The sequence below is a fragment of the Anopheles aquasalis genome, chromosome 2 (genome assembly GCF_943734665.1).
Source record: "Anopheles aquasalis chromosome 2, idAnoAquaMG_Q_19, whole genome shotgun sequence".
Classification (NCBI taxonomy): Eukaryota; Metazoa; Arthropoda; class Insecta; order Diptera; family Culicidae; genus Anopheles; species Anopheles aquasalis.
The window spans coordinates 3660001-3675000 of NC_064877.1; the positions used below are offsets into that span (position 1 = coordinate 3660001).

A 15000-nucleotide genomic window follows, 5' to 3' on the forward strand; every position below is an offset into this window, starting at 1 on the left:
ACCAATGTTATGAAGTAGCGTGTAAAATAAAATAGCGAAGACGTTAACAGTTGCATCAACGATATAGCGTCGTCCCGGAATGAGAAAAACACCACCAATGACATGATCAGAAACCCAAAGTCTACGACCACCACCTTGAAAAGTAACTGTTTCGTGTACAATACGTTGGCCTTGTTAAAATCATATTGCACTTGCATAATCTCTCGAATGATAAACATTTCATTTAATATATCCTTTATCGTTTCTCCATTGCGCAGTAAGGTAAGTTGCACAATTATCAAGAACACATACACAAATGCGAATTGCAAACCAATTAATGCAGTGATCAGCTTCCCGAATTCACTAAAAAGTTCCTCATAAACGCGATTAAATACAAACGGAGCCCAAATCACAAACAAAACTAATAATACTACGCAGTACAGTACATCACGGCGAGTTCTGACAAACCGTCGGCTTTCCTGATCAAATTTAAGGGGAAGCAAAGCACAGATCTCGAGAACCTTCAACATGAAGCGTTCTAATCCTCCCCGCAACCTAACGATGCTCATGATGTAATGGCGTTCTGGGCGATGAACGCAAACGCTTCTGATTAGTGCTAGTTCATAATGAAACGCTATTCCATTAAGGTGATGCTTGCAAGTATCATTTATTCATCGAATCGACCATCAGAACTGCCATCTGAACCAACAATTGTGTGACAGGACGAAGGAGAAGATCGCTTCATCCTCCCCGTTGCACGTGGAACTGAACCAAAAGAATCACGTAGCTACCTATTGTAGTAATCATCTGGAAGAGGTAGAGTGCATTGAAACCGTGTTATTACCGCTGATCATCGAAAGATCCCTACCAATACTCACTCCGTACAGCAGGCCCCGATTGATACTGTACAGATCGTTATTGGTAATAACAAAGTCTCTTTCCAGATGATCAATTGTGAGAATCTCTATCTGAAAACATGGTTAATCTATAGTTTGCTGGTATTATAATACATATAGGTACAGGACAGCTACCAGTCGATCCACATGATGTTCCGAATGATGCTTAGTAATGCGCTTCAACAGTGGCAACACTTTCTTCACCCGCTCCGAGCAGATAGTCGGAATAATAATCAGAAAGTAGAGCTGACTACATTGAATAGACATGTATACCAGTGGATTCAGGTATTCCCGTGCGTCGTAGAAAATGAATCCGTTATTTAATTTATCCAGCAACACAACGTAAACGTAATAAATCTACGGAACGGAAACGGAAGCTCTGTAGATTAATCTGTTAGCTTACGCTGTTCGCAGGGCCGGTAATTGGCTTACCGTGTACACAACCATGAAAAAGTACCAAGCGCATAGTTGTAGCACTATCAGGTCCATTATGACCGAAAATTGCTTAGCTATTCGTGCTGCTTGGCAATGAAGCATGTACAAATGTAACAGGGCAGCATTCACGTTTACAACGGGCCCATCTTTAGGACCGTAATTTGTCAAAAACTTTAGAATTCGATTTATCGCACCTACCACCGAGTAACACATTAGTAAGCCTATCACAAACACGTCGCTAATCAGCGTGATTATGTACATCAAACTGAAATACGCCATGTTGCCCGCCTTGACGATGACTTTCGCTTCCGGGAAATCATTGCAAGTGAACAACGTTACCGTCACGAGAAAAGCGTCCACCACGATCAACTTGACAAAGACAAGAGCGGAATATTTCCAATCCGGAGTCAAATGTTGCGCCATTCTCTCTAACGCCTTCATCAGATCAAGTATTTCATTCAGTAGAACGCACAGACTTTCGCTCTTACATATCAGCAAACTCTTAGCGGATATTATGAAAACGTACACGATACTATACTGCACTACCATCAGGAGTGTTTGAATTGGCTGGTCCGCTTGGTAGGTGTTATAGAATAGAAAGGTGCTCATTGCGGGTATGATGAAGGCAAAGGATACGGTCATTCCGATGCTATAGATAAACGGTTTATTTCCACGCGAAAACTGGCGTGTCCTCCGATCGAACTGCAAGGGTAAAATACCTAGCCAAGCGATGAGTTTAAAATATATTCCTTCCACCGCAAAGTACTGCCACCATCGTGGTGTCATCGTGGACTACTAACTTCACATCGCCACCGTGAGTGTACACAGCAGAAAGGTTATGAATAAGGAATTCTGAGTGTGAGATACATCATTGATGTGACGGACACTTCTTCATTCTTGCAGATAGGACTGCACTAATATGATCATGAAGCTTGTCGTGCTGGAGACAATCTGTAAAAAATGAATTGGTATTCCAGTGAGTTTTGGATTACTGCGCCAAACTATTCTTCTACTTACAGAGAACAGCATCGTGTAGTCCACTGTATACATGCCGGCAACGCTAATACTATAATCGCGACTGAGATAGTCAATGATGAGAAGCTCAGTCTGCAAGAAAGCGGCACCATCTTTAAACCTCTGTATAATGTTATCCCCGTGCTTCCCTGGCATACCGTATGTTCGTCGGTTGTTTCTATCAACCCCACGTTGTAGGTGCCAAGAATGGGCACAATTTGACGAGCTCGCTCCGAATACGCGGATGACGCACTCACAATGTAGTATACCTGGAATGCCTCACTGAGAAAGAATGCTATCGGATTGACCATGTTAAACTCTGAGCCCGTTCGCATATCCTGAACGATGCTGGTAAATAAATAAAAGATCTGTCGGCGTTTTACCAACAGACATTAGTTTTTGTAACACATTCGCCAGTACCGGCATACGCACCGAAAAAACGATGATGAAAAAGTAAAAAATATTCAGCACAAAGAGGGGTTTGTTCACGTTTTTCACGATCCGTTCGACCACACTAGCGGTCGCAGTGTGCACGAGATACCATTGATACGCCTCAACCCCCATTTTATCTCTGTGCCCTTGCCTATCGTCGGAGTTTCTGTTGATGGTTTCGTAAATTTGCTCCCCACTGTACAGCGCAACCAGCAGAAGGTTGATGGTCATATTCATTATGCTCATCAGGCCCAAATTTATGCAACCAGCGATCATGTACCACCATTGGAATCCATCATCGTTAAAATCATTGAAAAAGGCTGCAGAGACCATCATTAATCCCACATCCACCAGGACGAGCTTTAACCACAGTTTCACCGACGCGCCTCGCAAAGCAATCTGTCCTTTTCTGGACATCCGTGAAACCTTCGCTCGTAATTCCAGTAAAGCATTGAGCAACTCGCGCAACTGTCTGTGGTGTAGTATCGCTTCGATGCGGGTCAGCATGATCACGATGTACATGAACAGAAACTGCAGTACGATCATCATACTGTTGATGGGCGTTTGCGGATGCGTGACGCTGTTGATTGCCGCCCAGTAGAAGAATGGAACAATAATGCTAAACAGAACGGCACAAGCTATGCTGAACCAGTAGTGTCGCTTACTTTCGACGAATCGTGCCGTCGGCGTGTGTAAGCGAAACGGGAGCAGACCACAACCCATCAGTATTTTGAAGTAACACTTTTCCGCTACGGACATCGCTTGTCGCGAGGACATCCTCGAAAGGCGACCAGGTGACCGGCAAACGATAACGTCTACCTGAGGGTAGTGCGCAACAAATGTGTATTGCCTGCAGTTTCGACGTGTCGGTTAACCATCAAGCATTTATGAGCAACATCGTACGATGACCTATGCATAACTAAGCACACGATGGGTGAATATTTTATCTAACCATTATGCCAATCCTCCTCATTTCCAGAGTGCAGTCACTACAATGGCCCCTGTAAAAGGCGTAGTTGTACGAACCTTCATAGTTACTCCCATCATGGGCCCAAGTCCGGAGCGTCTGTTTCTCTCCTTTCTATACTACTTCAATTCAATCTTAGGAATAAACCCGTACGTCTTCGATCGCCATGAGGGGCTCAGGTTCCGTACTAGTACACTTAAACGCTATTGGTCCTTTGCTATCGGTAACCTGACGGGCATACTGGTCCTGTTCAGTTTTTACATCGTTCTTGGTAGTGTTTCTGCTGTGAATTTTCTCTTGGTACGGCAGCTCGTGTACGTAGAGTGCTGGCTGCGCTGCTGCACAATAACGTCCTACTTTTACCAGATCTTCTACAATCATTCAAGGCTTCTCTCTTGCGTCAATCGCTTGTTACACATCTTGCAACAAACCACTCAAGCGTGCAGTGAGAAAACTATGAACAGGACATTCCTTCCGGTTGTCCTTAAAATTCTTTGCATCGATATTTTATTGAGTCTCGTTTATCTCAAAGTTAACATGCTAAGCACTGAACCAACCTTACAATACAATCGTGCGATGAACATCTGCTTCGTGCTTGTGGGGGCACAAATCTCAAATCTCGTTCTATTGCTACTGCTTTTCGTTGCACGATGTTACGGTGCTATCAATGCGCAACTAGAAACCGCAATTTATCAGCTGGTACCATTTGAAACCGATTGCTCGTTCTGGGAAAAACGCAGGGTGCTACGGCAGCAGATATGTTGCGACGTTAGTGATAGACTAGACGATCTTCTGGTGCTGCATCAAAGTTTAACGGATCTCGTTCACCAGGTTTTCCAAATCCTACAAATGCCAATTCTGCTCATCGCCCTGAACCAATTCGTCGTAATAGTATCTCGGGTGAGCGCTCGTGCATCGAATGATGGTTTCCACCAAGAATTCAACTGTTCTATCATGTTCAGCTTCAGGTTTTCTTAATCTATGTATCGGTAGCTCAAGGTATGACACATTCAATGAGAATTCCTCGGTTAATTAATTCCGTGCTTTACATAACCTTCGAGGTTTGTCAGTGTGTTTTGCTCACTTCTGCCTCTGCTACCTTCACGGTGCAGGTTAGTAATGCACCGGGAACGACGATGGGAACCATTAATTAAACTGATCTCCGACATACACTCCAAATGTAGTCTCGCCGAGCAGGAGCCATATTGAATGCCTTCATAAATGCTTCAATCGATCGACGCACCGAGCAGAGCATCGAGCGCTTCAGTCTGGCATTAATGAACACTAAATCCAAGCTTCGTGTGGCCGGTTTATTCGAACTTGATCTAGAGTTTCTGTATTCGGTAAGATGCATCTTTACCCGACATATACTTTCACCTCGATTTCAACATATACCCTTCAATTCTCCCCTTCAAGCTGGCAACGACCACTACATCCTACCTAATCGTGTTAATACAGTTCCAGTTGAAAGATTAGAGCGCATCGACATCAACTTCACGATATGACACGATGGCTTATCAAATATGGAAGCTTCTATGACACCTACTTGCGGATGAACTTGATGATGGCGTTCGCTGTTTTAACCTACGAACCGGAACAGTCGACGGATGGTTTTTGACCTCTTCAGATCCATTTCGTTAGCATTTGCCGACGGGCGATCGCAGGCATGAGGCTGAAGGATCTCCCTTCGACGTTCGTCGTATTTGTGCTGTTCAAGTGGTTCGCCCAACTCTACGGACTACTACCATTTTCATCCACGGGTCGACAGTTTAGACGATCCAGAGTGCGGGACTGGTATGGACGTTTAGTAGCAGTATTCCTTACCATCGTCTATGGCTGGGGATTTCAAAAGCTATTAAGCGACGTTGGCTTTCCGGTGTTAGGTACAAGCTATTATCTCGTCGCGACACAATTTACGCTGAATTATATAATTACAATCATCATGTTTGTGCAAGTCCTTTCTGATCCTTCCATACTCCTATTGGCACTTAATAGACTCCTCGAGAGCACGGAAACCTTGCTTCAGCTTACTTTCAGTACGCTCACTAGCAACAGCGCAGCAAGGACGGTTGGCCAGAGACTTCTGGTGAAGTTGATTGTCGTTGATTGCGTATTGTGTCTTGCGTGGTACGGGTTTTGGATTTCCGGGATATCAAATTTTGAATTGCTACTCGCATGGTGGCTCAACACAATCGCTGTTATGCAGTTGACGGTCATGACGAACCTGCTAACTGGCGCACTGCTATGGATTTCCTTTCTTTATCGCCTTATCAACGACCGTGTGCGCCTAATTGTGGTTAACATGCTGCAAATGGACGAAAGTGCAAGCTTCTGGTACAGTGCTACGAAAGAAAAGCAATTAATACTTAACCACATCAGGTGTCAGCTCCACGCTCTCCAGTCACATCACAACGCACTAAGTGAGACCATTCAAAGTTTCATCCAATTCTATAACGTCCCACTGGCGCTTACAATATTGTACGAGTTTATTATTATAATATCCGAGGTAAGTCAACATCAGGTACGCTTCCGATTTTCATATTTTATGCAATTGAAGGACACGTGGGTCCAAATGACACACAACAAACGAACATAACGCTCAGTTCGCATTGGTAGCTCATTCGTAAGCCATGTCGTACGATTTCGCAGCTAAACTACTGTTCGCTTACGCCCTCCATGCCGCTCAAGCGGTAGGATTCGTGCCGTTCTGCTTTAACAGCTCTCGAATACCAACATTTTCCATCGATAATCGTCTCAAAATATGGTGCCCCTTAGTAGCAGTGGCTTTAACAGTATTCTACTCGCTCATGTACTTTTTTATCATAGACCACATTCCGTTCCCCAAATTATCGCTGGTGTACTATATCGTATGCTTCCAGTGTTTTCTTAACTTATTCATCAATCTCTCCGCGTACATTGCATTATTCGTGCATCGAGAACCTCTACTACGTGCGATCAATTGTATCGTTCATATTTTTCAATCACTTCCCGAAGATCTACAATCGATAAGTAGACGAAAATACTCGCGTAGAACGTTCGTTAAGCTAGTGCTCGCTGATATGACTGTTACATTACTTTTCTCGATGTACTTCGGGGTATACTTTTTACAAATCAATGTACTGGCCTTCTTGTGCTGGTTGCTGAACATTTTTAGCGTTTGGCAGGGTTCGATCCTCCTAAGTCTGATCGTGATGGTTGTTAACGCATGTGCTCATCTTTACCGATTGATGAACCATGCATTACAGAAACGTATGATCCTCAACAGTACCGTAATCACACCACAAGCGTATCTAATCAGAAATTGGCAAGAAATATTCCATCAACATGAACTTATTACTCTAACACTCAAGAGCGTCATTAAAATGGTTGGCATACCAATAGTGTGTTCCATACTTTTCCATTTTACTATCATCATCTCTGAGGTAAAAGTTCAATTTCTACTTATTCCGACTTATATGATCCCTATCCGAACTGATGTATACTTTCAGGTTTTCTATACGTACACCTCCTTCGTTCAAGATCTGAGGAATGGGGAAGAAATCATATTATCAAAGTATTTCAGCTGCTTACTGTTTGCGCTTTTTGAGGCCATTCAATTTTACTACATCGTAGCGGCTTGTGCCGACGTTACCGAGCAGGTTCGTTCATCCGTTAAGATTTGATTCTTAAGTACCAAGCTGACGTAGACTTGAAATTTGTTGCAGGCCGAGAAAACAGGAACACTTCTGAATGAGTTCCTGCAAACCGACATCGGATCCAGTGTGGAACGAAGCGTACGTTACGGTCAATCACCTCGTTGGATATTCAAATTAATGATGGGCTTTTCGGTGATTCCAGATAGAGCTATTTAGCATCGAATTGTTACACCAGGACTTCAAGATCAACAACCTAGGTCTATACAATATTGATTTCACCTTGATGTTTGCGGTAAGTGCAGAACTGACGATTGAACGTTCATCGATCGACAATCACACCAGAGAGGTCTTTCTTTCAGATGATTGCAACCAACACTAGCTACCTTATAATGCTGGTACAATTCCAGCTGGCCGAGAACTAATCAAATCACTGTAAATGTTACACAAGGCAGGCTTTCGGATGCTCTAATACCATCAATAGCACAAATGATAATTCGTAGCAAACTCTACATGCATGTATATTAGTAATCTGATGCCGTAATTGGCAGCTAAAATTATACTTATACTCTTAGGACAAAACTGTACACCAAAGCGCAAACATATATTATGCTCCGCTCTTGCGGCTAGTTCGCTATCAATAACTTACATTCCATCTTTCTTCACACGCTCGATGTATTTCGTCTGTGTCAGCGCACTGCTACCCTCGGTTGGGTCCAGCATTCGCGACCAGTCCGTTACACCGACTACAAAGCCCATCTGACGCATCCGGCGTTGAGCTTTCCGTTCCTCTGCATCGGCCCAGCGTACGCGTTTCTTCTTCTTCTTCTGCGGTTCACGGCCCTCAGTCTCGAGATCGCCAGCGTTGTTATGATCGTCCTCCTCGTCATCCTCATCGTCCAGGCGCAGATAGTCATCCAGTGTTGGTGGTCTCTTTAGGGGTCTACTGGTACCATCGAGTCGAGCTGATTAGAATGGAGAACATACACGAAAAATCAAACGTTAGAAAGAGAATCACCGACACGTTGGGCTGTATCCCAATCATGCAATTGTCTTTTTTTTTGTAAAATCGAAAACATTAAAACAGGATTAAAACATTCTTCATCATTCCGGTTCCGGAAATCAATCCGATTCGACTTTAGAGTATAAAAATAGAAGTTCAACATTCGCTAAGTGACTTTTGGGTATGAATATAGAGGGAAATAAATAATACCAACCTAAATTCTGCTCACTGGTGTCGTTGTCCCATTTACTCGCGAACAAATCACACTATATATGCACACAATATATGGTGGTGGTTATTTAGTGAATAGTCAACTAGGAAAATGGCATTACGAATACGAAGCTTGCACTGTCGTACAATTGCCATCGATTCTCGGTACGGTTTTCAAAGCATTTCAAACGGTGGCCCCTCCTTGGCACCACAGCTCTCGCATACCCTCGCGACTCTAATGTTCTACTTTGTGTAATTTACACGAACAACAAAATAATCCTGCATCCAGGCGTCCGATGCAGTTCTAGAAATGCGAATAAAAAATAAACTCAAATTCTCACCTCTGCCCGACCCTCTGCAGCGTCTTCGTTGCTGTCGTCCTGCGAGTTATTAGCCTAAAATAGAGTAAAAAGAACTGCAATTGTAGTACCCTGCCACACAAACGGATCCCTCGATACCCTTGCCAAAGCCGTACATGTTCCGATTGGTGTATATCCTGATCCGGGATGGATTCATCGTCGCCTGCAATGTCCATGTCGGTTACGTTGGCGTTCGAATCCGTTTGCTCCGGTTCAAGGAGTGCGTTGAAGTTGATCTGCATATGCTCATCAGGAGCCATGGCCCAGTTATCGGCATACGCTTGAATCTCTGCTTCCGTTCGACCGTGAATATTCTGCTTGGCACAGACGTCTACATCTGTCTGCATGGTGCACGTGTAGACCTGTGTCAAATAAACGATCACAAGGCCATTATTTGGTAAAAAGAACCGTTTGTTTCGTTCGATCCACTTACCTTAAATCCATTACTTCTAGCGTAGTTATGAAATTCCAGATAGTAACTCAACTGATGATTGCAACAATCGACAATTACAAAGTTGAACAGTCGCTCCGAGATGGTCCGTTTGAACGCTTTTATCAAATGCTGTACGTAAATCTCTTCCATTTCGCCGTCGAACTCGTACACCTGCCGTGAAACCTTTGCCATCTTCCCACTGACAGGATCCTTCTCTTCCACCTCTTTATCTACCAGAAAGTAATCATCCAAACTAAGCACACGAGGCGAGGGACCAAAGATTTGCTCTTTGTTTTTTATCAATCGTGCAAGATGCGATTTGCCGCTGCCTGGTAATCCTCGGATAAGCATGCAGATGCGAGGTGCGCGCGTTAGCCTTCCCGGTGGTAACAGCAAATCCTCGATATCCATCATCCGTGGAGCGGAATATTGCTGTGAAAATCGGGAAAACACTGCAACCTTTGAGCTTTCGTTTTGCTGTTCATTTCTTTGCAGTTTCAGCTGATGTTGTAGTTCCTCCTGTTGCTCCTTTTGTTGCTGCGGTTGCTGCGGTTGTTGCTGTTGCTCCGGCTGCTGCTGTTGCTGCGGTTGTTGCTGTTGCTGCTGTGGCAGCGGTTGCTGTTCTGATTCATGCTGTTGCACACCACCAGACGCTGCCTCATCATTGCTGTCAGGGACCCAATCTGTACCCTCATCATCAATGTCATTATCAGAACTCAGTTCTTCTAAACCCAGTTCAACAGCTGGTTCCTGCTTTGGTGCGCTAATGTTGTTTTCATTCGCATCATGTCCCTGCTGTTGCTGCTGCGGCGATTGCTGCTGCAGCTGTTGTTGTTGTTTCTCCTGTTGTTCTTTGAGTTGCCTCAGCTTTTGCTTTCTAATCGATGATGGGCGCTTGCCCCGCTTGGTCCTGAGATGTTTGGGCCGATTATCGTTCATCAGGATGAACTTGCACGGATAGTGCGGGTTGCTTTCCTCGGGATTTGGATTCAGATGCATTTCTGCTAAGCGCTGAAGGCTGGAAACAGAACCATCGAGCCCTTGAGCATTCTGATTTGCAATTGGCCACTGTGATGTATTATTGCTGTTTGGGACCGGCGGCGCACTTGTTACGCTTGAATGATTGTAGTCGAATCGCCTAGTATTGGCAACAAAGTCGCTTTCAACCGCTGCGAATAAGAAACAAAAAAATATATTATTATATCGCTAGCACCGATCACCTCATATCGGTGTCCCTGAGAAAACATACCTCCCCGAACATTATGGTTCACATTACGTAACCTCGATTGTACACTTTGCCGGTTATTTGGCGAACGATAGGAAGAACCGGCAGGGCCTTGGTGACCATAATCGATCACCCGACCGCTAGGCGCCTCGTGGTTAGCTTGGATCGGAGTTCGACAGTTGCTGTAATCAAATACTTGCTTCGGTTGGAAGTACTCGTCAGGCGATTCGCGTTTAATGTTCTCCAGCATTATTGGCCGTGGAATTCCACCGTGCACTGCATGCCCTGAGCCTGACGGCCTATCGGGGGCCGCTAGCTTTCCAGCTCGAATTTTATTTTGCCGCAGCACCTGAATGGCCAATTCCATTTTATTCTTGCGCTCTTCGAAACTCTGGATATCCTCGTAACGCTCGTAGATCTCCTGATACTCGTCCTCGGTCATCCAGCCAGGTTTCGGGACGGCCACCGGCCGTCCAAGGTCCGGATCGATGCGATAGTTTTGTGACATTCCAAACGCTGGTGGAGGCTTATCGAAGCGGCCTATTTTTGACAACGGTGGCCCATCACCTCTCTCTAACGGTTTGGTGCTATCCGAATGACTCCGATTCCAGCGATTACCACGTTGAGGCTGCTGTTTCGCCGCCGGTTTCTGATTTCCACGCATAAATGGCGGCGGTTGCGAGACATCGATCATAGGTGGCGGGACATAAGGATTGAAATCCGGAAGCCCCTCTCTATTGTCCGGCATGGCCCTACCAGCACTTTGACTATTTGATGGCATCTGGTTATTGCCATTCGCAAATTGACTATTTTCTACATCGGACGTATTTGTATCGCTTCGCGACGGTCCGCTCGTAGGGCTTTTCGTGAAAGCACCACCTGCGGCCGAAACATTCAGTGGTTGCTTTGTCAGCTGAGCTAAGGCAGCAATCAAAGGATTGGCTGCTGCACCATTTTCTCCTGCACTGTTACTATTTGCTGCCATAGTATTACCAACCAGCTGCAAAAGTGCATTTACCTTCGGATCATTCAGCAAGGAACTGATCGTATTGGCATTGCTCTCGGAATTCGAATTATGGCTCATTCCATTCCGGGTCTCTGGCTGTTCGCTTGCTACAAGATCGATTGTTTCCACCACCTCATGGTCGGGCTCCAACTTTGGCTTCTTGGGCTGTGGTGGAGTGTGCTCGTCGATCAAATCCAACCCAGGAATGCCGGCACTTTTAGCACCGCCCGATGATGTGACGTGATTGAAGACACTTTCAAACGGAGCAGCAGCGTTCTCCGGCTTTGACGATGTCCTGTTACTATCTTCCGGTTCCGGTGGAGGTGGTGGTGGTGGCGGCGGCTGAGGAGGTTTAGCCACTACGTTGTTCGTAAGCAATCGTTTTTTCTCGATTCTATCACGTCTGAGCTGCTCACGGCGCGCTAGTAACTTCCGGCGACATTCCATGCACTTTTGCTCGTACTCCCTGTACGCAGCCTTGTCCGGGTGGTTACTGTTGTTCCGCTTCCATACCTCAAACTCCTGCTCCCAGTTCTTGAATTGTAGATCGAAGGCAATCTCCTCGGGGCTCATCTCTTCCGGTGGAGGAGGTTTTTGTTGATCTGAAAAAATGACGTATGGAAATGATCAAGGGGATCAAGGGAAACGCGCATGACCCTCCTTACCCTTGTTGGCCTTCAGCTCATCCGGGTGCGGTTCCGACGGTGGTGGAGGCGCAACGATGTTCATGGGGGGAAAAGGGGATACCACTGGCACCACGGCAGGCATTGCTGGGAACGCGTTCGAAGGTACTGCGGGTGTTGCCTGTGGCAAAGGAGCGACCACGGGAGGAAGCGGCTGCCCCGTTTGTCTGGCATACTGTTCTCCATACTGTGCGTGCCACTGGGCATACTGCTGCTGATACTGCTGCCATTGCCATTGATTGTAGGGGCTAATCCCCCCGTAGTCAGCAGGCGGAATTGTAGCACCTACTGCTGGTGCTACAGCAGCTTGGTTCGGTGGCGGATACGCTGGAACAAACCCTTGCTGCTGCTGTTGATGTTGCGCCGGGGGCCAGCTGTTTGGCCAGGACATGATTACTGGTCACTGTTTATCGTGCACTACAATTCCTATTGCAATCCACATCCGGTACATGCAAAATCATCCTTTTTTTCCAAAAACGAAAAACTCTGCCTGAAATCTAGAAAATAAACTGCGAGCCACAGGGTGACCCGCGCAACATACCAAGTGTCATCGAGGGACAATATCGTTGTATAATTTTCACGTGGTCGTGAAATTTTTCATTTATTTACAGAGCTCCATGCTTATTTTGTTAAACAATTCTCAACCTCAACGACGTCGTCTACCGCGTACCTGCGTCCACCCAGGATCGATGTCCTCTTCTGTGAACTTTGTGCTAGATCCCTCGGTGCTAGGACTGACCACATCCACGCTCCCGGAAGTCGTGTCGACCTCCATCTCCTCGTGATCATCCGCTAGATCATCGCTCTCGCTGCTACTATCATCCATGCGTTGATATTTGATTTTAGCTCCACTTACGATCCACATTTCGCACGGCTTCATCAGCCTCAACTCGGCCATCACTTCCTCCGTTTTGCCTTGTTTCAGCAGATTCAGATATTTCATCAGCAGCACGCTGATTTCTGTGAAAGGACCACACGTTAAAATTTACCACCGCTTCGTGCACGATTACCTTTCCCCCGATACCTACCTTGAATTGAATCATCCTCACAGATCGTCTCATACTCTTGATCCATGATTTCCTCGAGCAATTCTCGTACATCAATCGAATCGATGTTTTTGTTGTCCGTGCAGAACGATGTAACATAGTCGATGAGCTCAATTGCAGTCTGAAACAGAGAAGTACGGTTAGAACGTGCTGGCTAAAAGTGATTCTATCCCGGCAAACCGGTCAATTGCTCACGTTCAATCCCAAAGGGCCACCCATGCCGTGCTCCACGGCCATCCGCAAGGCAGTCCAGCGATTCATCACATTTTCCACCACGATCCGGAAATCAGCTTGCACACTACCCTGCGCCATTGTCCTCGTTTGATGAAGCCGATTGTCCAAAACCAAACGAAACCAGCACAATTCCACCGAGAAGAGGAAATTAAATTCCTTTCGACTTCATCAACTTGCGGTGACGAGTGGTTTGTTGCCAACAAAACGTCCTCGTTTGACGTTTCACCGGCGAAGACCCTCAGGCACGGAGCGGCGTGTTTTGATTAGGGAAACCGCGCGCATCTCGTGAAATTGTGAATTGAATTGAAAAATAGTTGCTGCACAAATGGATAGTGTCGATTTCGATACAGAAAACGAGCCACAGGAAGCCACTCACTCCGACCTGCCTCAGAACGTGTCAGAACAAGATAGCGACGACGATGAAATACAAATGTCCTCACGCGAGGTAAGCAAACGGAAGGCCCTTTACGATTGGCTTGTGCTCATCACTTATCCTTGCCCCAACAGGTGCTGGAATCGCTGCAGCGTGCGTGGATCAATGAAAAGTTTGCTCCCGACGTGCTACCTTACGAGGAGGCGCTAGTGGAAATGGTGATGCTTCAGTTGGTACACATGGAAGAAAATTTGGCTGGCGCCAATAAGAATGATCTGCTGTATATCGTGCACCGTATGGAAGTTGATCGAATACGATATATCGTGGCCTCCTATCTGCGATGTCGACTGCAAAAGATCGAAACATATGCCGCACACATTCTCGACGCTGATGCTGTCCGGCCGAGCAGATCAAAGCGGCTTTCGGACGCTGAGCGCAAGTTTGCCACGGACTATCATGAGAGTGTCGAGAACCATTTCTTCCAGCTCGTCGTACGCCATATGCCGCAAAACCATCAGGACGACGAGAGAATCCGTCGCGTGGTTCCCAACGTAGATGCGCACGTCTTTGCCCGGGCCCGGAAGGATCTAGGCGAGTATTCGCTCGGTGGAGGTGAGCATTCCATCAACATCAAGGCTGGATCAGTACACTTGTTTCGTTATCGTGATATAGAACCGTTGATAATTGAAGAATTCTTGGAGCTCATTTGAAAATCCGTCAAAGTTTGAAATATGCGACGTACCCTCGAACAAGCCTGCCCGTTGCGGTGGAAACATTATTGTTTTGTATTTCCTTTGGGTGTTGCCATGGTTACTGTGTAGCCAGGACATAAAGAACCGCTTTAACCTTGCACAAGGAGCAAACGGATACGATAATAAAGTGAACGTCGTTCTCAGTAGCAGTGCCGCGATGGATCGATAATAAAGTACGAGGAAAGTGATACGCGTTATCAAACAATTCTGCTCGGTTCTTGGTTCTCACTCGTACCCATGCTCACTTGCTTAACGATGTCCAGTAAATGGCATCACAATTTTCCGAAAATTGCCCGAGAGGCTGGCTTTACGATTCGCGAA

General features: G+C 45.9%; 8 protein-coding genes across 9 annotated transcripts in view; 4 read left to right on the forward strand and 4 right to left on the reverse strand.

Moving 5' to 3' along the window:
- Positions 1 to 720: 720 nt before the first annotated feature.
- Positions 721 to 1589, reverse strand: LOC126571909 (uncharacterized). The gene is made up of 4 exons (XM_050230807.1): positions 1308 to 1589; positions 1011 to 1232; positions 858 to 947; positions 721 to 786 (listed from the first exon to the last, which is right to left on the reverse strand). Exons 1-4 carry the CDS (start codon positions 1587 to 1589, stop codon positions 721 to 723), a joined length of 660 nt encoding a protein of 219 aa, XP_050086764.1.
- A 612-nt stretch (positions 1590 to 2201) lies between these two features.
- On the reverse strand, positions 2202 to 3515 carry LOC126571910 (uncharacterized). Its single transcript, XM_050230808.1, has 4 exons — positions 2757 to 3515; positions 2483 to 2692; positions 2328 to 2417; positions 2202 to 2261 (listed from the first exon to the last, which is right to left on the reverse strand). The coding sequence occupies exons 1-4, from the start codon at positions 3513 to 3515 to the stop codon at positions 2202 to 2204; spliced, it is 1119 nt and encodes a 372-aa protein (XP_050086765.1).
- Positions 3516 to 3801: 286 nt separating this feature from the next.
- LOC126571916 (uncharacterized) lies at positions 3802 to 5199 on the forward strand. The gene is made up of 4 exons (XM_050230815.1): positions 3802 to 3994; positions 4256 to 4623; positions 4908 to 5066; positions 5140 to 5199. The coding sequence occupies exons 1-4, from the start codon at positions 3802 to 3804 to the stop codon at positions 5197 to 5199; spliced, it is 780 nt and encodes a 259-aa protein (XP_050086772.1).
- A 1154-nt stretch (positions 5200 to 6353) lies between these two features.
- Positions 6354 to 7845, forward strand: LOC126571917 (putative gustatory receptor 28b). The gene is made up of 6 exons (XM_050230816.1): positions 6354 to 6413; positions 6969 to 7145; positions 7212 to 7361; positions 7428 to 7496; positions 7561 to 7650; positions 7718 to 7845. The coding sequence occupies exons 1-6, from the start codon at positions 6354 to 6356 to the stop codon at positions 7778 to 7780; spliced, it is 609 nt and encodes a 202-aa protein (XP_050086773.1). The 3' UTR covers positions 7781 to 7845.
- Positions 7846 to 12758, reverse strand: LOC126581344 (uncharacterized). 2 transcript variants are annotated; one of them, XM_050244926.1, is made up of 7 exons: positions 12257 to 12758; positions 10610 to 12193; positions 9361 to 10529; positions 9044 to 9289; positions 8910 to 8963; positions 8573 to 8624; positions 7846 to 8320 (listed from the first exon to the last, which is right to left on the reverse strand). In XM_050244926.1, the coding sequence occupies exons 1-7, from the start codon at positions 12663 to 12665 to the stop codon at positions 8001 to 8003; spliced, it is 3834 nt and encodes a 1277-aa protein (XP_050100883.1). In that variant the 5' UTR covers positions 12666 to 12758; the 3' UTR covers positions 7846 to 8000. The 2 variants fall into 2 exon arrangements, with proteins under 2 accessions (XP_050100883.1, XP_050100884.1); XM_050244927.1 differs by lacking the exon at positions 8573 to 8624 and having other exon boundaries at positions 8151 to 8320.
- Positions 12759 to 12856: 98 nt separating this feature from the next.
- LOC126581360 (uncharacterized) lies at positions 12857 to 13745 on the reverse strand. Its single transcript, XM_050244950.1, has 3 exons — positions 13516 to 13745; positions 13303 to 13441; positions 12857 to 13234 (listed from the first exon to the last, which is right to left on the reverse strand). The coding sequence occupies exons 1-3, from the start codon at positions 13630 to 13632 to the stop codon at positions 12921 to 12923; spliced, it is 570 nt and encodes a 189-aa protein (XP_050100907.1). The 5' UTR covers positions 13633 to 13745; the 3' UTR covers positions 12857 to 12920.
- A 50-nt stretch (positions 13746 to 13795) lies between these two features.
- Positions 13796 to 14878, forward strand: LOC126581358 (DNA replication complex GINS protein SLD5). Its single transcript, XM_050244948.1, has 2 exons — positions 13796 to 13999; positions 14062 to 14878. Exons 1-2 carry the CDS (start codon positions 13880 to 13882, stop codon positions 14635 to 14637), a joined length of 696 nt encoding a protein of 231 aa, XP_050100905.1. The 5' UTR covers positions 13796 to 13879; the 3' UTR covers positions 14638 to 14878.
- A 56-nt stretch (positions 14879 to 14934) lies between these two features.
- LOC126571918 (cilium assembly protein DZIP1L) overlaps positions 14935 to 15000 on the forward strand; it is a 2601-nt gene continuing 2535 nt past the window's right edge. Inside the window, exon 1 of the mRNA XM_050230817.1 lies at positions 14935 to 15000. This exon is cut by the window's right edge and continues 37 nt beyond it. Within this exon, the coding sequence (XP_050086774.1) occupies positions 14935 to 15000 (66 nt within the window).